The sequence below is a fragment of the Aotus nancymaae genome, unplaced genomic scaffold (assembly GCF_030222135.1).
Source record: "Aotus nancymaae isolate 86718 unplaced genomic scaffold, 86718_ANA_hifiasm-v0.15.2.pri h1tg000012l, whole genome shotgun sequence".
Taxonomy (NCBI): Eukaryota; Metazoa; Chordata; class Mammalia; order Primates; family Aotidae; genus Aotus; species Aotus nancymaae.
In genome coordinates, this window is record NW_026988423.1 from 43,437,564 (window position 1) to 43,459,575 (window position 22,012).

At 43.6% G+C, this 22,012-nt stretch overlaps 1 protein-coding gene across 4 annotated transcripts in view; it reads right to left on the reverse strand.

Moving 5' to 3' along the window:
- Nucleotides 1-22,012, reverse strand: part of AUTS2 (activator of transcription and developmental regulator AUTS2) — a 1,219,271-nt gene that overhangs the window by 18,011 nt on the left and 1,179,248 nt on the right. For 2 of the 4 annotated variants that reach the window (XM_064375624.1, XM_064375626.1), the window contains 6 exons: nt 11,082-11,550; nt 9,474-9,727; nt 8,159-8,400; nt 6,511-6,555; nt 3,283-3,378; nt 834-905 (listed from right to left, as the gene is read on the reverse strand). In XM_064375624.1, the coding sequence (XP_064231694.1) occupies nt 834-905; nt 3,283-3,378; nt 6,511-6,555; nt 8,159-8,400; nt 9,474-9,727; nt 11,082-11,550 (1,178 nt within the window). The remainder of the gene's footprint in view (nt 1-833; nt 906-3,282; nt 3,379-6,510; nt 6,556-8,158; nt 8,401-9,473; nt 9,728-11,081; nt 11,551-22,012) is intronic. The other 2 variants (XM_012449080.3, XM_064375625.1) reach the window with 2 other exon arrangements.

Here is a 22,012-nt window from a genome sequence, read left to right on the forward strand (position 1 = left end):
CTATCTTTACCAATACCCTTAAATTGATGACTTTACATTATTTATAGCTATTAGACATTTTCAAGAAGTTCACTACACATCATAACATACTTACATAGTTGAGTCATTTTAAACTTCTATCTAACTCTGGTTATCAATTTCTGACTGCCCTTATGTAGGTAAAAAGACAATATTGTTAAAGATAATTATTTTTTCATATTTAGTATAAAGATGACTATAAATAACAATGAGGCAAAAATATCTATTGTGTAACTTCAAATTCCTTTTTTGGAAGTAGCAGTGGTAATAAATTATGAATAAACAACATAACCAAAGCATAATGGATATTTTATTTAGCTCTAGAGTACAAAAGGATCCCTAGCACATTAAAAATACAGGGCCAAAGAGCCGTGCAGTACAATAACTTCCTGACCCCAGGCAAGGGGGAGGATGTGTAGCCTGACTTTCAGGAAAAGCGCTTAGTGCTTTAGTGCTTTCGCATTCAAAACATTCCACAGCTACCTCATTCATGTGAGAAAATTTAAGGAGACAGAGAAGTTTGGTTAAGTAAAAACCATACAAGCTAACAGTGTCCAATATCTGGGCTGGGACCATAAGTCATTCCTCTTTTCTCCCATTGGCAAGTCCGTCTCTTTGTGTCATATGCCCGCATTGAGCAGGAAAGACTGTGCTTTTTAAGAGTAACTGGCATTTCCCTCCACCAAATAGAAGAACAGCTGACATAATAGCTCTCTCAAAGGAGCTAAGGAAGGTGGGAGCCCTGGGCTGGCTGGCCCGTGCAGACACACCCCCCGCCCCGTGTTACCTGAGACCAAGCCTGACTTTGCACGTACCCTCGGGTCCTTTTGGAGTAAAGTGTGTGGGACTGTCCCAGGCCGAGCAGCGACATCGATAGGGTTGGATGTCTACAAATTAATTAGAGCACAGCTTAGGAAGCACAGAAGAGGTGACACACAAGCAAGATCCTTCTCTCCTTCTAAATGAGACCAGCCAAACTTCATTTGTTTGTTTGTTTCTGAAATGCAAGTTCATTTTTCTCAGGGAGCACACAGGCTGTTTCTCAAGGGGGCCTGACCACAGCTTGCTCTCTCCAGTAATGGCATCTAAAAGCAGAGAGGTCCCCAGCACATTTCACTGCAATAAAAGGCACAGGACCGAAAAAGGGAAGCAACAAATGTAAACGCTGCCCTGGAACTCCTCTCCTTCTGAAGGAACCCATGGCAGTGACTGTCGTCGGTTTTTTTTGCTTCATCACCATATATTCTAAGAAATGCTTAAGTGAACATTATAATTGGCAGTATCAGGTGTTTCTCATCAGAATCACACAGTATTTTACAGACATTAAGCTCTCCATTTTAACTGGTAGACAATAACAAGGAATTACACTCAGTAATTACTCATTAGCAGTGGTGGGAATGGGAATGGGACGAGAGAACCTAACTTAAGGACCTCGCGGATCTGCTCCTCGATGATTTCTAAAGCAATTTCGCTTTGTCTTACCTATTCTCACCATTCGCAAGTATTACTAATAACATTAACCTTATCTGTGAGCTTCGGTCCTTTGAATTTGCAACAATAAAAAGCCGACTTTGGGCACAGTCACTACTTTCTAGTGGGAAAGGATTCAGGAGACACCACCAGTTATTTTATTGAAGAAACCACAACTTCCATGAACACCCCCCACACCAGGAAGTTAAGCTAGTGGGGAAAAGGAGCTCAGATTTAGGCATGAGGCTTGACGACAGGGAGAAGGGGGAAAAAGAGAATGAAAGAAAGAAAAGCAATCAGCTGCAGTACAACTAACAATTAAGCTGGAGTTGTTAACAGCCTGATTTGCATACATATGAAGAACTCCACTAATGAACTGCAATCTACATATTCAATCAGGACGATGGCCTGGAAAGGCCTATTTCAACACCAGGAGAGGCACTTTCTTGCCCAGATGTAGTTTTCTGTGTGATTGGATAATTGTGAGTGAGGGAAATGGTCTAATTTATTAAATGACCTACCAGTCTGTCTGGGGAGGCACCAGAGATTTGGTGCAACCTAGAGGGGACAGACCAGGGTCTGAGGGACCAGTAAAGTGCAGACTGGGAGTCATTTTATCTCTGGATAGGAGGTGTTTAACGAGGCTGTCATAAAGGCCCTATGTATCTGTAACCTTGCATAGGGTGCAATTCAGTGCAGGCAAATTCAATAGATGAACTGCATTCAGTGCGATTCAATGCAGGTGATTCTGAAGGGGGGTTACCCCACCTCTCATGCCTTTTAATTCTTCTCCTGTCTTTAGTTTTAATGCAACATGTCTTTGGAAATGCAGTTATGTGCTTATCCTGGAAGACTCTGGCCCAAAACTGTGTTTTACCTTAAGAATGAGATGCGGGGGAAAGAAAACAGAAAACTCAAATAACACGCAGCAAAATATCTTCAACTTTGCAAATGGTCACTCACATGGAAGTACAACTCTTTCATTTTTGTATGAAAGTAAAATAGGAGTTGTAAGTATATTTAAAAAGATAGTGCTTCGAGAATGACTCTTCAATATTGACCTTTAGAGATAGCTGTAGCCAGCGCTCAACGGCATTATCACTGACTAGGTAGAATGGAATTTAGCTATTATAAAGGATAAAAGGTTCATTTCACACTAGGATGTTAGTAACTGATGACAAAGTCTTGGCCAGTGTAACCACGGCAGGGGCGGGATGGCTGAGAGAGAGAGGGAGAAAGAACGGAGGACCAAAACGGCAGGCGACCCCTCCCCCTCACTTGCGGGCAGACCCTGTTTGCTGCTGATGGGGCTGGTGAGGGAAATGAGGGAGAATGAGGAGAAGAATTCATAGGATACAATTTTAGTTTTGGAACCTTTATCCCCACTTCTACTAAAATCAGTAAGGACTCAGCTTTGTGTCTTTACTAATTACATATATCTGAAGAATAACTTGGTGCACATGTGTCTGACATTTCATAGAATTCCTGACCAGAAGTTATGTTCACGACATTGGTAGTAAAAAAAAAAAGTAAGTATTATGTATATTTTAAAGAGCACAAGAAATCTTAGCTTAACTGAGATTACGTGGGTAGTACAGTTTGAAAATTAAATTTTCACAGCCGTTTAAAACTAGACGGACTCAGAAAAAAATAGGCTCACTCTAATCCCAGTGGTCACTTAGGACCTCACTGATTCGTCACTGCGCAGGCAAGAGGACGCAGAACTTCCTGCACGCCTGGCCCGGGACGCCACTTAGACACATGCCTGTGTGTTTTCACTGTGAGGTTTCTTACCTTCGGCTGAAATGCTCCTTGTAGTGAACCAAAAGGGCCAGTGGGTGGGATCATAGGGGGGATGCCCGACACTGCAGGAGGGTAGGAATGGAAGAGCTGTGGCCAAAGACGGAGAGGGGGAAAAAAAGATTTTAGTAGGAGGCAAGTGACATATTCAAATTCCCTTCCCATAGAAAGACATTGACATGAGCAAGCCAAGTAATCTCAGTTTGATGCTATTAGTCAAGAAGCCATGATGAAATGATCACACAGATGTGCCATGAATGTGTAACTGAAAAAGTTAAAAGTAGTTCAGAATCAATCAGCCAGCAAATGACGTCCCGGATGAGGGCATCATTAGAAAGGGAGCTTTTCTAATTATTAATTTTGGATAGAGGTCCTAAATGATTGGAGACTTTAATGCATTTCAAAAACAGGAGGGATCCTGAGCCAAATAAGATGCTCAAAAATTACAAGTTAATGGGGTGGGGTGGCGGGGGGAAGGAGACAGAAAAAAGAAAAAAAAAAAAAAAGGAAGAAAAAGAAGTCTTCATGAGTGCCGGGATTTTATACCATTAAAACTCAATTAGTACTTTTAGATTTTTAATAGTTTGAGGAAATGAGAACATATTCAGAATCCTTGCTTCATTAGGTTGTAGAAGTGGCAGTTCCAGAGGACAATGAAATTCTCTCATCTAAAATCATGACAAATATTTGTGAAAGGGTAAAATGAGTCGATGTATACTTTAAGTGGAGCTGGCAATTTGTCTAGAAGATGGATTCTCATTGCACAGACATCACCCGAGTCTGGAAGATTACTATCGAGCTTTCATTTGCTCTTAAGTCTCAGGTACTCAAAGCACTTCCATATTAACGTATGAAGTCTGAATTTCTATGGCCACTTCTGAATGGTATCTGCTATTAAATGAACAAGCTCTTTGGAGGACACTCAAGCCAAGCCCTCATGTAGGAGTCCACTTTATGATGGGAAAAGAATGATTCTGAATGAAGACTATGAGTTTTCCTAAATCAATAGCCTATAAAAGGACACGAATGTGGAAAGAAATAGAGACAATCTGAAGACAATGCAAACACATCTTTCCTTCTAAAAAGTTAGTCTTTTTGAGGTCCTATTGGTCTGGTTCTATCTACTGTCATCAGGCCACCATACAAATATTTTAAGTCATGCTCCACCCTCGTGGTTGTTTATTATCTGAAAAACACAGTAATTAAAGCTCTTCTTAATAAAGGATTTGTATTAGCTATTTTTGGTAATGACTGAAATTCACATTTCGCAATCCCGTTTTCAGAGCACGTCCTTTTTCTATTGGTCTTTATTTCATTTTGCTCCCTTCAATGATGCAGCAAAGTTTTTCAGACTAATTGATATTGAACTAAATCCACTTAAACAGTGATTGCAAGCCAAGTGCCCTCATTTAAAACTACTTTTAAGTCTAAAATTGTGTTTCAAATACTTGAGTGCATTGCATCTTAATTCCCCTTATAATGTTCTAATCCCCAAAGCAGGGGAGGCTAAGTACTTCATATATTACCCACTATAACTCCTAATATGAAATAACTCTCCCACAGTACACTGAATAAAGCTGAGTAATTCAATACATGCCACAGTAAAACACACTCACATTTCTAGTACTCTACCTTCAGATGGGCATTTTCCCTTTCACGTTTACAATTTAAACACTGGACGTTCTTACCACTTTCTTTTTGCTTTAGTTCATTACTGACCTCTTAGAGCAGAAACAGAGCCGACTATTCCTCTCCCTGCCTAAAAACCTGAAGCACCTAAGTAAGAATACATACATACACCTTCCAAAAATTCAGGCCTTCAGGCTTATTCTCCATCTTCAGTCTAGGACGGTAGAATATGCGTATCAGAAGGCACCACAGTGGGTCCTACAAAGTAAATCTGAGCCACTTGTTGAGCACACTAAACTTTCTATATAAATTATTTTGTTAGCTCGTCCTTACTTTAAATCAGCAAAGTATAGACTAAGGGCAGAATGGTGACATCCATGGGCCAGGCCCAAAGAGGAAACCCATAGGTCTACTGGGTTTTGCGTGTCCCCGTGAAATATGTTTTTGTATCCCAGTACTGAGCAGAACGTGGGGGGACCATGTTGGGAGGGAGGGAAAGGAGTCATCACTCAAACATACTTTTCTAATTTTTTTTTTTGAAGAGGTCTTTCATCTTATTTCTAAATGCCTCTGGAGTACATAATTCTCAATTGATTTCTAATATTTTCCAGTCTTGACTTCTCAGCTATACTCTTGACTAACACGGTTTCTAATTATCTGGTTCAGAGTATGAATGAATTCAGTCTTTGCTGATCTATTAAAGTAGCACTTCTACTCAAATGATAAGATAACACTATCTACAAATCAAAGCAAGAACAGTTGAGTACGGTGAATCAACACGGCTACAAGCAATGTTAACCTTCTCTTTTTTCTGGTTTCATTTTTTAAAAAAATCACTGGCAAAGAAACTTGCAAATTTTCAGATAAAAATGATGCAGTATTCACCCCATCATCAAAATATCATGGAAATATTCAAGATCATTGAATAAAAAGAGGCTCTTTTCTTACAGGTTAACTGAACATTAACTTAGGGTGTTATCAATTGAAGTTCCAGAACGTGCTCTTAGAATTGCATTAAACAAGTTTTGTTTTGTTTTTTAAATAAAGGAGAATGAGTTTAAAGAGAAAAATATCACTCATTTCAATTTTGGGAGTTTCTCTTCTAAGTGATATTTTTACTTTCCATTGTAACAAACTCAACAGAACAATACCAGCCACGTGGAAGAGGATTCTACATTTAGTCTAGAGCAAATGAAAATCTACTTGTTAAAGAGTCATGAGTCAAAAAGACAAGGGACTTTCTGTTTGGAGGAAGTAATTCACTGACGACTGAAATGCTGAGATTTCAGACTCTCCTGGAACTCTAACGACTCCGCTGCAGACACCTCACTTTGCAGGACAGATGCCTGACTCCACTAAAGTGCAGCTCGGCTTTCAGGCCTTCGGAGTGCTTATGATCTTTTGATTCAGAAGATGATACTGCATCTTTACCAAAAGCAAAACACCACAAAAGCAAGCATCCAAAGTGGCGAGGAGCAATGGGATCTCTTGCAAAGATGATTAAGGAAGGCTGCTAGTCATTGACTGATCTGTGGCAAGAGCACAAATGGCAAAGCAGTTACATTCAACGTGTAGCATGGTAATGAAACTCACACTGTGCCGGTAGAAGGGGTCAACTTTTGTAGGGTATTTGTCAAACTGTAAAGGGATCAAAGCAAAAGCTAGTTACTTAATCTGCATTTTTTTTTCACTGCTACAGTGGAGGTGGCCCTACAAAGCTTCCCTGTCATTAAGCTGTCATCAGACTCAATAACCTCATTACACATGAAACCATTCTGCGCTCCTAAGTCTCCCTGACAAGAAAGCAAGAGAAATGGAAGAATGAAGTGAAAAGCCATGCGGTACGTTTGGGTTCTGCACACACCAGGATGCCTTTCTTCCTACATATTGGCACTAACCAAACATCTGAACGGGAGAAAACAGACTCTTATCCAGATAAATCAGACAGACGTGAGCATCCGTGGTCTGATTTATCCAGTGAATTCCCCCTATTTTTATCTTTACTTTGACAGAAAAACTGTACATGCAGCTGTCTTCTGAAATGTATTAAACCCAAACACCAGGTGATCTGGGATAGGCCAGACAGCCTTTCATGTGAACAGAAAGAGAGCATACTATTGTCCCCTCTCAATAATGTCATCATATTGATGCTATAACTACCCTTGGTTAAATTTATTTCTGAAACAGCTCACACAGGCCAGCAGAAAACTTTCTCAAAATCTCAGGCTCTTCAAAATCTAATTGTTGAGAAGCATAGTTCATCCAAAAAAGATACAGGATTTGCTATTAAAAAAATATTTTTGGTCACAAGGCCTCATTGCTAATATTCCTTGAAATAAAATGTATAAAACAAACTTTAAAAAAGTCAGTTGAACAAGATGGGGGAGGGAGAGGAAGGAGAGGAAGCAAAGTTGGGTGAAGTGGACTCCTTTTAAAATCATGCAGTTTATTCTCACAATGCCTGTAGTAATGGCCTTAAAATCTAGTATTTCCTGCAATACTAAAAATTGAATAAGTAAAGAATGACTCTAATCCTCACTGTTGGAAAAAGGACTCTATCTCACAATATTTAGCATTCTAATACAGCACTATCAATTATGGTTATTAACTTTAAAAAAAAAATTCCCAACTGGTTCCGGACATGAGGTAGCCCCCAGGTAAGACCAAGACCATGTCATGGCCAGTGGTTTCTCCCTGCAGGGAACCCTGAACACTTGCTGACAGAGCACAATACCAGATTAGGGGCTTGTCTTAGGAAATACAAGAACTAGAACACCTCCAACAAAGCAGGCCTAGGGAAACCATCGGGACGAGCAAGTGGCACCCAGTGCAGTCCCTGCCTGCCAACAGAGGTGTCTCTCCCTTCTCTTCTCTCTTCTTCACCCCCACGACCCTGCAAGCGCTTATGTGCTAGCACTTGGTGCAGAGCACGAGCAGGTGCATTTTCTGTCTGCTGACGGTCCCCAGGATGCTCAAGAAAACAAAACAACCCTTTAAGAAGTTAGCCGTCAATGCTCGACATGACTGTTTTGAGGGCATCCACAGTGCTGGAGACAACTGCCTAGAAGAAGTTCCTACTTTAGGCCCCTGAGGTCAGAGCTGCCTGAGGCAGGGCACTAGGACACATTCCCTTCTCTCCAGCCAATGGCCGGCACTGCCCATCCGATCTCCGGTGGCCCCGCTGCCCAGCCCAGCCCCACGTGCTGCATAATGAAAAGAGTCGTGCTCTACTTATCCTCACATTTCTGCCTGGGGTACGCACCATGGGAGGTGCTGGCGTCGGCATGATGGCGGTGGGCGGGATGGCGTGGGGGAACGGCGTGAAGGTGTGCTGGTGCGTGTGCTGGTGCGTGTGCTGGTGCTGGTGCTGGTGCTGATGGAACTCGGTCCGCAGGTAGGGCGGAGGGCCCAGGGAAGCCCCGCGGTCAGCACTCTGAGAGGCCAGAAAACGAGTGTTCAGCTCCTGTCGCAAGATGTCTTGCTCTGGAATAGAAGAAGAGGGAGATGATGGCACCTTTTCCTTCAGAACAGGACATTGGAGTGCCTTCCTGTGCAGGGATACGGGGCTGATGACACAGTGGCAGGGGTGACAGGGTGCGGCTGGGCCCTGAGATCAAAGGGGGCAATCGACAAAGCCCAGGAGCCCAAGGCCCGGTGGCATCCAGTCTCCCTGTTCTCTACCTGGTCTCCCAGCTCCCAGGGACAGGCAGACAGTCTATCGACGTGGTGAACAGACTCCAGGCCAAACGCCAGAGTCCCATTCCAGCTGTCACCACCAGCTGAGTAACCCTGGGCCTGGCAAATAACCCATCTGAGGGCCAGTTTCCCCATCTCTAAGAGGGGGACAATAACATTGCCTAACTCGTGGGTTTTTGAGGGCTAAAGCAGTTTGCACATTTAAGTGCTTGGGAACAGTGACAGCACACTAATAATGTCAGCTGCTTACATGGCAGGGCTGGCATGCCCTCTTCAAGTGTCAATTACTGCTATATGGCTCTCTGTATTAGTCCCCAAACTGGGACACTTGACCTGATTAACACAGGTGAGGAGAAAGGATCCCATGTCTACCATGACGTCTGCCCTTAAAATTCTGGGATATATTGTCACAAAGTGTGTCCTCTCCCAAGGAGGCAGGAGAAGGCCCTGGCCAGTGAAAAGAAACCCCTTAAACCAGGACACAATCTAAGATCCTGGAGCGAAACAGACACGAGCTTAGGGAAGCTTCCATCGCTCTCAGGGGAACCCAGGGGACAGGACACACACTACCTGGGTCTGACTACTCAGTGGCTGAATTGAGCTGGAAATGACCCCAAATGTCTCCAAACAAACCCACGCTTTTCGGGCAGAGTCTGATTCACAGGGGCTGAGTTAGCTTAGTAGGGTGATGATAGGTATTTCTGCTGGACCTCAGGCCAGAGAGTGTCTGAAGAAGATTACAAGGAAGGAGAAAACTGTAGGCAAATGCAACCTTGCCATCGGGACAACTTGGGTAGGGTGAGGCCACCTGTGAGGGGCGGTGCGTGTGGGGGTCAAGAGCCCCGGTTCCCCCATCCTACCTGAGTAAGTGCTCCCGGCCGGGTGTCCCGGCACCTGCAGACTTCCTGATGTCAGTGGTGGTGGAGGAGGCAGAGCAGTGGGAGGGGCAAACATATTGGGGTGATGTGAGTGTGCGGGGGGCTGGAGGGTGGGCGTGAAGCTGTGCAGGGGGCTGTGATTGGGCAGGGAGAGGGGGAACGGGGAGGCAGAGGGGTGGTGGGAGATGTGAGGAGGGGCAGGCTGAGTCTTCGCTGGAGTGCTGCTTCTGCTACTGCTATCAGAGCAAGAAAAAAAGGAAAAACAAAAAAAGGTAAGCAATGTATTCTCTTTAAAAGAATCCTATCTCCCTCCCCTAAACCCTCAACACAGTCTCTCCCGCCCCGTCCTCTTTACACCCTCCTCGTATGCACACACACTCTGAAATCACAACTCCTGCAAACTTCCTGCAGGCAGAGGAAACTGCTGCTTCAGGGCTGCGGGGCATCTTGGTGTCGTGACAGCTCATTCTGCCTAAACCTCAGGGCCTCTCTCCTTCCTGTGGCCAGATTCTCATCTCTGCCCTAAGGAAACCCCCAGCCTTCCATCCTCCACTAGCTACATCTCCTATAAAGCAACAGTTAACAAAAAGGAATAGAAAAACGATGATCTGAGTTCACCCCACCTGTCTTGTTACCTCTTCAATGAGGAAACACGAAGAAGAGGTGAAATCCAGGTTCTCAAGTCACCTTTATGGTCTGGAGGCCACAGAAACGGCCGAGGGGTCAGAGGCCGGGCCTGGCTCCCTGGGGAAGAAACCTGCCTCCCAAAGACCGCGTCTTCCCTTCTTAGAAAAAAGCAAGGGCCGGAACCACGAAAGCCACCAGGTTTTCAAAAGGAAAACGGTAACAAGGACACACAGCCTCGGGAGCTGTGCCGGGTTAGAGTTATAGCCCCGGGCACCAAGGGCCGGCGCTACTTGGCGCTACACACTGGGTTTCTGCCTCTCTTTTCTTTACTGTGTTCCTCTGTGCTACTTTTTAGAAGTTTCTTTGTAACTTGGCAAAAACAAGAGGAGAGCCCGGATTTCCAAGCAGAAATTTCTCACTTTCTCTAAATGCAGCCTGTTTTCTTTCTTCCCTACTTCTCTGACCCACATAGGAGAAAGTAAATCACAATGAAAAAAAAAAAACCCTGAAACTGGAATACTCATTGGGTCTCAATCTTCCTGCATTTGGGACTGCAGGGAGACGGAGTTTTCTTTAACATTTCTTCCATCAGAGGCAAAGAGCCTCCCTTCAAAGGATCTGCTCACACTCTGCAGCCTCTGATGTGCCCCAGGCTTCGACCCCCAGCCTCCCACTGTGCGGGGTTCCCTGGCCCACGGCCTTCCAAGCCTTCCTCTCCTTCCACCTTCCCTCTCCTGAGTTACTTCTTTACAATGTCCTCACCATCCACCTATTCAAACCTGTCTTTTCCCAAGAGACCTGAGTCTCACTCACCCAACGGCCCCCTTCCCTGTCTCCAGTCTCAGAGAAAAGGATGATGTTTCCAACAAGGACGCTGCAGTCTCCCTGGGGGTCCCTCTCCCACTCCCACCCGCCTGATCCCCAGGGAGACGGCAAAAGTCAGGCCAAAGACTGGCCGCTCACCTTAAACTGTTGAGGCTTAAGCTACTGCTGTTGTAGGCTGACAATGGCTGGGAGAGGCTCTGAGCGGAGGGGTGGGCCTGCACAGGTGGGAGGTTCTGATGGAGCAGCTGGGTGGGGGAATGTGGCCTGGATAGCCTCTGCACCTGAGGCTGCGGGGCGGGCTGGAGCTGGGCCTCCGGGGCCTGCGGTGGCTGTGTACTTGGAGGTGGGGGCTGAGGCGGGGCCTCTGTGCGCTGCACCAGGTCAGGGTCCGGAGAAGGAGCTCGGAGTTGAGGCTCCTTCTGGGGCTGGGTTATCGGCTGTGCGACCTGAGGGCAGGGGCCTTTAAGCACCACAGGCTCAAAGATGGGCTCTTTGCAACAGTCCTGGCTCTTCTCCTGGCTTCTCTCTAAACCCGATATCTTGGGGACAATCGGCCCTGCATCCTGGCTGTCATGTTCTGGTAGCGTGCCAACACCTAACTCTGGATCTGCATGGGAGAGAGCAAAGACAAAACCACAGGCGACACGTGAGTGTGGGGTAAGGAGGGAGAGCAAACTCCACGGCTATCACACAGCCCCAGCAGCAGGACCTGGAACCAACCTTCCTGGCTTGGGTCCTTGTCTCCACCCGCTGCAGGCACATGAGCCCATAGCAAATGGGGTCAATGGTGGATGGAGAAAGATGAGGGAACAGCCTTTGCCCATGGGCAGCAGTGCACCCGGGGGTGTGGGAGGGGAGAGAAAAGGCCAGCCGGCCAGAGGAGACTGCATTCAAGAAAGAAGCCTAGGGCCAGGCATGGGGGCTCACAGCTGTAACCCCAACACCTTGAGAGGCTGAGCTGGGAGGACTGCTTGAGCCCAGGAGTTCAAGATCAGTCTGGGCAACATAGCAAGACCCTGTCTCTACAAAAAAAATTAACAATGAGCCGGGTGTGGTGCTGTGTGCTATAGTCCCAGCTACTCGGAAGGCAGGTGGGAGCATTGCTGGAGCCCAAGAGATCAAAAGCACCCCGGGCAACATGGTGATACTCTGTCTCTATAAAAGAAAAAAAGTGCCAGATGTGGTGGCTCATGCCTGTAGTCCCAGCACTTTGAGAGGCTGAGGCAGACAAATCACAAGGTCAGGAGTTCGAGAGCAGCCTGGCCAATACAGTGAAACCTTGTCTCTACTAAGAATACAAAAATTAGCTGGGTGTGGTGGCAGGTGCCTATAGTTCTAGCTACTTGGGAGGCTGAGGCAGGAGAATTGCTTGAACCTGGGAGGTGGAGGTTGCAGTGAGCTGATATTGCACCACTGCACTCCAGCCTGGGCGGCAGAGCAAGACTCTGCCAAAAAAAGAAAGAAAAGAAAGAAAAAGAAAAAAATGCAGCTTAAACTACATTCTGAAAATGAATGTTTTCTTTAATCTCCAGAAAGTCTTTCATAGCATTACAATTAAGAAACAATAGTTGACAAGCTGATTTTTCCCTTTTAAAACAAATACATTTGTTGAATATACAAAAGAGAAGTGTTTTCAATAGCAAATGAGTCAAACATTATTTACCATCACACGGATGTTTTTTCTTGGCCTTCCCTTCCTCTTCACTTGCCACTTTGACCAAAGGGACACACTTGACATTTACAGATAATTTTTTGTTTAGCAAGTGCTCAACTTCCAAGTCAAAAGGCAGGTCGCCCAATGCCCATCGCCTGATCCCAGCACCATCTGAGATCAAAGGTGCAAACGGGAACTGAAATAAAGTTTCCTCTCGACTACATTTGCTAGAGCTTTAAAGGAAGTCCCCTTGGACCACGTGGGGGTCCCCACCCAACTAAGTTGAAGGGGTGCTGGACATTGAGACTAAGCTTGGATATTAAATTTAAGTGAAATTCTACAACCGTAAAAGAAATACAGAAAACAGGTGCTTCCGTATGGATGTAAAGGATGTGCTTCCTCCAAAGCTCGAAAGGTCTAAGGTCCACATTTAGTAGAATGGCTCATTTGAGTACCCCATAAGCCAAACTCCACAAAAATCTCAGAGCAGAATAATGAAAGACCAATATGGCATTAAATAGAAAACAATGGCCCCATTTGGTAAGTACTTTTGTATACAACTGGGGGAAATTTATCCTTCCCACATTTTTGTGCCAAAAAGATGCATCCTTTTATTACTACACAGTTTTGAAACAGAAAAATAATAGATTATAATATCCTTTGAAATGAAGGTGTTTTTCAGGCATTCTTAAATGAACTATGCTGGGCGTGAACTTTCTTTTCTTACCTCATGGTATCAAACGTGAAAAGTATGCAGTGTTCTTGTTGGTTCTATGTATTTCCGGGGTTTTCTGGGTTTTGTTTGAGGGTGCGGTCTCCCCAAGTTGTTTAGTCTGGCCTGCACTGGGTACTCACGGTGTGATCACAGCACACTACAGCTCCGAACTCCTAGGCTCAAGTGATCCTCCTGCCTCAGCCTCCTGGGCAGTGGCAGGCGTTAGAGGTGCCTGCCACTGTGCCCAGCTTACATATTTCTGTTTATGAACTGTTGTATAAACACACTTGTTTGTCATTATTCCTTGGAATTCGCATCAAAGCAATTCATTATTTTCAATGTTCTTTTGGTAACACAGATCAAACCAATAACATGCACAAAAGCAGAAACAAAACTCGGGTTTATAAACAAGGCACATTTTTGGCTAACAAACAGTAACTTGGCTATTTTCAAGTCTCTCCAAACAGCCTGAACAATAACACCAACGAAATGGGAAGAAAGCTGCATTCTTCACATGCTTCAGAGGGAGGAAAAGACAAAGCACTTGGTAAAGCCCTGATTCAATGTAACTCTGGGCTTTTCACACACATTTCTGTCCAGTGCTGTCTTACCAACCTTTCTGGGAAGATTTTGGCTTAGGATAAAGCTGAAGTTGAAAGGCTTCTCAAAACCTTCATTTCTAACTTCAGGGCTGAAGGAACACACCAAGCCCTTCCCCGGATCCCATGAGAAAGGAAGGCCCTTTATTCAGAGATGTCACAGTTAGAGACCTGGCTCTGTGTCTCTCAATGTGTCTTCACACAATGTCCCAGATTTTTCTTTCACAAGATTTTCCCATAGCAAGCTATTATCAAATGCACCGAAAAATCACATGCTACATACATATGATGCAGGCCTGTTAGGTCTGGGACAGAAAGTAACAACAGCCCAGAAATCCTAAGAGCACAAAACAGAGGAGGGGTTTCACCCAGCAACAAGTTCTATGTGCATGAGCAGGGACTCTACTCCCGCTACAGCTAATTTAGGATTTTTCTGCTCGATAAAATGGCAGGAACACTTTTAAAAAATCTTTTTTGTATTACTCTGGTCTCTCCAGATTGAAGTGTTGAAGAAATCAATAACTACTTCCTATCTTGTAAGTATACATTCAAATTCCCTCCAAAAATCACTGTCGCAGGCTTCCTCAAATAAAAGAAAGCTTCCTTTTCCAAAGGACACCATTCAGAGGATATCATTTGCACTTACTTATGCTAGTAAGGAGGCACATCAGAGACACATAGAGAAGTACTGTAGATATCCAGCTTGACTCTGTTTACCTCCTTGTTCTTGAATGAGCCTCAAGAATTTGGACAACACAGCCAAGCTTGCAGATGGCATCCTTGGGCTTGCTTCCCAAGGCCCTGGAAAAGCCACTGGAGTTGACTTTCCTGTCTCCTCTGTTGCCTCCTGTCTCAATCTCAACCTAGCACAGCTAGAATATGAGGAGTGGTGCAGGGCTGTAGCAGTCACCACCATCTCCAACAAGCCACCAGAGATGCAGGGAAGACCCAAACCTCTCCAGTGAACGCTGCAAGTCTGTACGGCACTCCTCCAACTTCAATGCATGCTCAAATCACCTGAACATCTGATTCGAATTCCCATCTAGGTTCCACAGCTCTGGGATGGGGCTCTAGATTCTGCCTTTCTGAGGATCTCCTAGGTAAGGCTGAGGCTGCTGAAGCTTGGATCATTTCCGGCAGCAGGATCTAATCCAAGACTCTCTGCCTAGATAAGGAATAAGCCCAGAGAAGTGAGGGAACTTGCTTGCTGGAAGTCATGTCCCTGTTTCGTAAACCAGAAGGCTTGAGTTCCAGTCCCAACTCTGCCAACACCAACTGCCTTTTCTGAAATCTATACTATGCTGCCTCCTAAAAAGCAAAAGTCCCCACTTTGGGAAGCCAACACAGGTGGATCACGAGGTCAGGTGTTCGAGACCAGCCTGACCAACATGGTGAAATCTGTCTCTACTAAAAATACAAAAATTAGCTGGGCGTGGTGGTGCATGCCTGTAATCCCAGCTACTCAGGAGGCTGAGGCAGGAGAAGCACTTGAACCTGGGAGGCGGAGACTGCAGTGAACCAAGATTGTGCCACTGCACTCCAGCCTGGGCGACAGAGGGAGACTCAGTCTCAAAAAAAACAAAAGCAAAAGTCCCGAAGCAAAGCAGGTAGTGATAAATCCAGGATTCAGTTAAAATATTTAAGTACACCAGACTTAAAAGTGTAGAGCGTTAATAGCACTACAAAGAGTTGCTGTAACACTGCACTTCAGCCAGCCCTGAAAGCAAACAGTCCGTCAGTGCTCTGGCACTGCAACCTATAAACAAAGTACTGATGTGTTTGGGCTGGTAAGAACTTTGGGGGCTGAAACAGTTTTATGACTCCCCATTTACAGAAGTCTCTTGAAGCACAGATTAGGCGTCAGGCATTTTTGTGGATAATTGGTAATGCATTTCCTCTTCCTTTCAATTATTCAATAAATGTATCTTCCCAGTTAAGCTTTCCATCTTGACAGTCAATTTGTCTTACTGTACTTCTCTAAAGTTGGCAAGAACACATTTTAAGAAATCAGTTGGTATTGCACCACATACTCTGAATTTGCCAAAGGATAAAAGAAAGAATGAGAGCAGCCTGGCCAGAGCAACACTCCATCCGGAAAAAAAAAAGAAAAAAGAAGAAAGAGTGAAATTTGCTGAATTTGAAAGAAATAAGAATGTACAAATTGAGTGGTCTTACTTAAATGTTGTATTCATTATATTTTGGGGTTTAAAAATCTCTGTGATTATAAAAATAGTTCATCATGCTTACACTAAAAGACATGCAAATTCAAATTACACTGCGTACTTTATGGTAAAAAGGATGAATTTATCACATGTAAATTGTACCTCAATAAACTTAAACAATAAACTTTAAGAGATTAGGAAAAACTGGCTTGAATTTGATACAGGTTTGATGTGAGTTCCCTGGGGAACGTGGACCCATTTTTTGTACTTTACTAGTAGAATGCAAACTCTACAACCTCCGTGGAGGACAACTTGGCAACATTCAGCAAAATAACAAATGGCATTCCCTTGGTGTGATATGTAAGGATTTTGTGTACAGACATAATGAAACAATACCATGCTTTGATACCAAGTTTGGAAAGCACCCAAATGTAAGCATTGGGAGACTAGTCACATATATTTGCAGATCCACACAATGGAACATCTTGCAGCTGTAAAAAGGAATGCCGAATGGAAAATGTATAGCATTTACTATCTTTTGAGGAAAACAGAGGGAAATAATATATATTCATTTTATTTTACCTACAAAGAAGCTATGTGGCTGGGCGCAGCGGCCCACGCCTATAATCCCAGCACTTTGGGAGGCCAAGGCAGGTGGATCATCACTTGAGGTTGGAAAAAAATTCAAGGCCAACTTGGTTAAAACCTGTCTCTACTAAATACAAAAATTAGCCAGGTGTGGTGGTGCCCGCCTATAATCCCAGCTACTCGGGAAGCTGAGACAGAATTGCTTGAACCTGGCAGGCGGAGGTTGCAGTAAGCTGAGATTGCACTATTACACTCAAGCCTGAGTGACTGAGCAAGGCTCTGTTTCAATAAAAAAAGAAGCCATGGAAGAATACTCAAGAAACCAGTAACAGTGGCCTGGGGGCTCAGGAGGAGTGAGAACTGGATAGACAGAGAACTGGAGGGGTGTGGTGTACGCATAAAAAATAAGAAAATATATGTGTAAATGTGTAGTAAGTTTGAAAATAAAATGGATTTTATAAAAAAATATAAATTGCTAAAATTGACTTAAAAAGGAAAACCCAACCAGATCATCAAAATAAAATGAAAAAGCATTCAATAATCTAAACCTTCACCTCCCCTCCAAAGGGTACCTGTGTTACAGACAATGTTGACCAAACCTTCAAGAAACAAATTATTCCTACGATCTAAACTGAAAACCAACAGCAAATATTATACAACAAAAGAAAGAAGAAAAACTATTTGCAAAAAACGTAATTACCTAGCTGGAAAACAGAGGCAACCAGCTGAGAAAATATTAGCACTAATAAGAGCGCAATGAGATATCCAATAAAGAGAAACCACAAACAACCTCAGCTTTTCGATACACCAGCAACAGTCAGAAGATTACGTTTAGAAAGAATCCTCTTCATATAAGAAAAACCGTAACACCTGGAACAAACCTAACAAGAAAAGCACAGGACTGCAAACCTTCACACGTGTCTTCCAAAACAGAAACAGTCTTTTTCAAGTTGTTTTTCAGTGCCAAAAAAGAGAGAGAGAGAAATAGGTCAGTCACGTAATAGACAGCTGTCATAAGAGGGTACCACTCCCTATGGGAAGTGCCGGACATTTGTGGGAGTGTGTGGCTATCACTGTGACTGGAGGTCACTGGTGGTTCTTAGGGATGTTTGAGCTACTGCAACCTGAGCAGCAGCCCCACATGACAACACCTCAATTCACTTCCTAAATCCCACCCGGTATTTGTGCAGCTGAAACCCTAGAACCTGCCACCTCTGTTTTTGTATATAAACACAGATTAAGTCATTTTTTGCACGGTTTTAATAGACACTGAATTTCCCAGGGATGCAGTGACTGTACTTTGTTCTACCTGGGTCATATCCCAGGGCTGATGGCTATTTGGGAAAGTCAGGACCCAGTGGTGAGGCTGCTTGCTCCTGGTATCTGAATCGCCGGGACCACGTATTTGTGAGAGTCTGCATGAGTAGCAGTATTTACATACCATTCTAGACACAGATTCAAACACTGTCTTCTAATATAAATACGCATCTACATACTTATGTCATGTTATTATAAATGACTTGCTTTCCACTTATTTCTCCTTCATATTAGGGCTTTACTTATACTTTTACATTATGTATATAGATGGATACATTAACTATATATTTCATTCCAGAAAGTAAAAAATGAATGTGCTATAAAATATTTCTTATATTACACTGGGTCTGGTAGAGTTGAGAGTTGGTATATTCTGATGAACTACTACGCTTCTAGAAGTCCAATGACTTCCTGTACAAATGCAGTAACAACCTCCCAGGGTGGCTGTGGAAATAAATCAGCCCATGTAAAGTGCCTTCCGCAATGCACAGCACATAAGTAAGTAATCAATCAGTGTTCCCCAAACTATTGTGAAGAAGTATTTAATGTCATGGAAAATACCACATGACAAAATTGCCATTAAATAGAGTGCACTATTATCGGTGTGATTTCAATAGTGAAAATTATCTGTGTAAATGTATACATGTGTGCAGAAAAGACTGGAAAGATATACACCAAAACATTAACTGCAATCTTGTCATCCAGAAATAAACACTAACTTTAATTCTTATGTTATACTTTTAACTTTCCAAATTAAGGAGGAGGAGGAGGAAGAAGAAAAGTACTAAACAAATGAGTATTACAGAAAATTTGGAAAGAAAAACTCGATATAAAAATTAAAGTCAATGTTTATTTACTTTGTTATAAAAAAAGCAGATAATTATAGTAATAATTATTAAAGTAAATAATAGTATAAAAGTAAATAGTATTATTTACCATAAGTATACTTGTTAAATTATTTATTAAAGTAAATCATAGTATTATTGTTAAAGAAAAAAAGAGATGCTATATTTTAAAATAAACTCTTTTCCTTTTCTCTGTTTTTGAGACGGAGTTTCACTTTTGTTGCCCAGGCTGGAGTGCAATGGCGTGATCTCGGTTCACTGCAACCTCCATCTCCCAGGTTCAAGTGATTCTCCTGCCTCAGCCTCCCGAGTAGCTGGGATTACAGTCATGCACCACCATACCTGGCTAATTTTGTATGTTTAGTAGAGACAGGGTTTCTCCATGTTGGTCAGGCTGGTCTCGAACTCGTGACCTCAGGTGATCTACCCACCTTGGCCTCCCAAAGTGCTGGGATTACAGTTGTGAGCCACTGCACCCGGCTAAAATGAACTCTTTTCATGGACAATACACCTCTACTATTAAAATAAGTCAACCAAGAAAGTGAGCATTCAAGTCTTTTTAAATTGCCTCACCTACTGTTTTTTTTTGAGATGGAGTCTCACTCTGTCGTCCAGGCTGGAGTGTGGTGGCTCAGTCTCGGCTCACTGCAGCTTCTACCTCCCAATTTCAAGCGATTCTCCTGACAACCTTCCAAGTAGCTGGGACTACAGGGGCCTGCCATCGCGTCCAGCTAATTTTGGTGTTTTTAGTAGAGTTGGGTTTCACCATGTTGGCCAGGCTGGTCTTGAACTCCTGACCTCAAGTGACCCGCCCCCTTGGTCTCCCAAAGAGCTGGGATTACAGGTGTGAGTCACCATGCCCAGCCTATTGAATAGATTTTTAAAAAATCTCATCACCAAGAGGACACATAAATATTTGACTCTCAGAAATGAGACTAGTATGGTGCATGCTTTTAATTTTTAAAAATATGGTGCATGTGTTTTTTTAAAAAAAGATAAACGAGTCTCGCTCTGTCGCCCAGGCTGAAGTAATCATAGCTCACTGCAGCCTCAAACTCCTATGGTGAAGTGATCCTCCCACCTCAGCCTCCTGAGGAGACGGGGCAATAGGCACATACCAGGATATGGTGGATAGTAAGCCTTCCACCTATTCTTCAACGTTTCTAACTGGTTCTAACTGGATATTATTTGGACAGAAAGGAAATGGTGAATACTGATGATGGAGGAGGAGAAAGTACACAACAAAAACAAAATACACACACTCTCCCAAAGTACAGCTTCTGCACTTCTGGTCCTCACAGCTTCATACTCTGTTATGAAGCCTCCTAATAGGACTTACTAACTACAAGGTCATTACCACAGCAAACCTGAACGAGCTTTCAAAGGCATCAAGAAAATCATGTGGGGGGCACTGGCCCCTAGACGATCCTTCCTTCGTTCATTCTTTCCTTCCTTCGTTCTTTTCTCCTTCCTTTCCATCCATCCAACCTTCCTTCCATCCATTGATCCATCCATCTGTATCCTTTTGAATGTCTAATCCTCATGACTTAGAAATGGACATGTCCTATTTTTGATTATTCCATCTTCTAGTTAGCCTCTCTTGTTATTATCCAAATGAGAAAACCACAAAGATCACACCAAACAGAAAGACTACAGATCACAGCCAAATAAGAAAAATAACCCAGACTTCAAAGTGGGAACATGAATACATTAATAAGGGACTGAAATGTTCAAACACGGGGAATCCCAGAAACATATGGAAACACAGAACTTCTGTGAATCAACATGCAATTACCTCAAGCTGGTAGTAATGTCTATTTTATTTTTTTTTGGACACAGAGTCTCACTCTGTTGCCCAGGCTGGGATGCAGTGGTGCCATCACAGTGCACTGCAGCCTTGACTCCCCAGGTTCAAATGATCGTCCCTCCTTCGTCTCCAAGTAGCTGGGAGGCTGAGGCATGCACCATCATACTGGCTACTTTTTTCATATTTTGGAAAAATGAGGTCTCACCATGTTGCAGAGGCTGGTCCTGGGCTCAAGCAATCCTCCCGCCTAGGCCTCTCAAAGTGCTGGGATTACAGACGTGTGAGCCATCATGCCCTGTCAATGTCCATTATTTAATCACCTTCACGTGTCTATTCTGTTACCTCAAACAAAAATCTCTTTTTAAGCAAAGACTGCATATTTTGTATATAGGTATTAAAACCCAAACTTCATTGAGTTAATTTAGCAACACACTTCATTCCCCAACCCCCACAAGTTTTGACTGTATCTCCAAAACTCTACATTCAGTAATATTTTGCAGAAAAATGTCCACTTTCTCTGACATACACTTCGCTGTATTTTCCTCCTCTCCCTCTTTTCTTCAAATCATTAAACAGAGCCCAGTTTGTTCCATTAGAAGATTCAATTGCTCGAACAAATGGAAGGATGACATTCAGTCTTGAGGCTCTTCTCGGTCACTGAAACTGTACAAATAAATTGAGGCAAACCCACTGTTTGTTCAAGGCAAATTAATTTTCAAACACTGCAAGAGTGGGAGATCAGGGGAATGATGGGTGCTTGGCAGGGCTCGAAGAGATTCCATTTTGTGCTTGTCATGTTGTGTAAACATTAATTACCATCTGGGAGGCTGAGCTGTGGGTTGAAGTCTGTATCACAAACCTCTGAGGGCCCTTCAGGGTTCCTATTAAAAGCAAAATCCTAAATAGGAAAAAATAGCCATTGCATCTGCCAAAATCCCAGCAGCCCTCTGGGAGAGCTGTGTGGAGTCCAGCGGATGGATTAGAGGCTGCTGTTATCAGAGAAGCTAGTTTGGCTATCATCTAGTTGAGCAGATTAACCCTGATAGGGGTTAATCTGCCAGGGATTAAGGAAAGAGCAACACGCCGAATTTGAGTGTACTTAAACTTGTTTCAAGTTTGTTGCTCCTAAACCCCACACCAAAACACATCAATCCTAAGGCATATGCCCATGTTCCTGATGCCTTAAAACCCAAACATCTGCCTTCAAGAGGGGTGTATCAACCACAGTCTTGACTGTGGAGACCACAGATTCTCTGAATCACGGGTTTGGCCTACAGAATGAAGAGCCTTTGGGGTCAACCTGGGCTTGCAAACGTTTTGTTAGCAAATAGAGCCGCGAAGGACTATGTAATCAAACGAGCAATATTAGAATGAGAGAAATA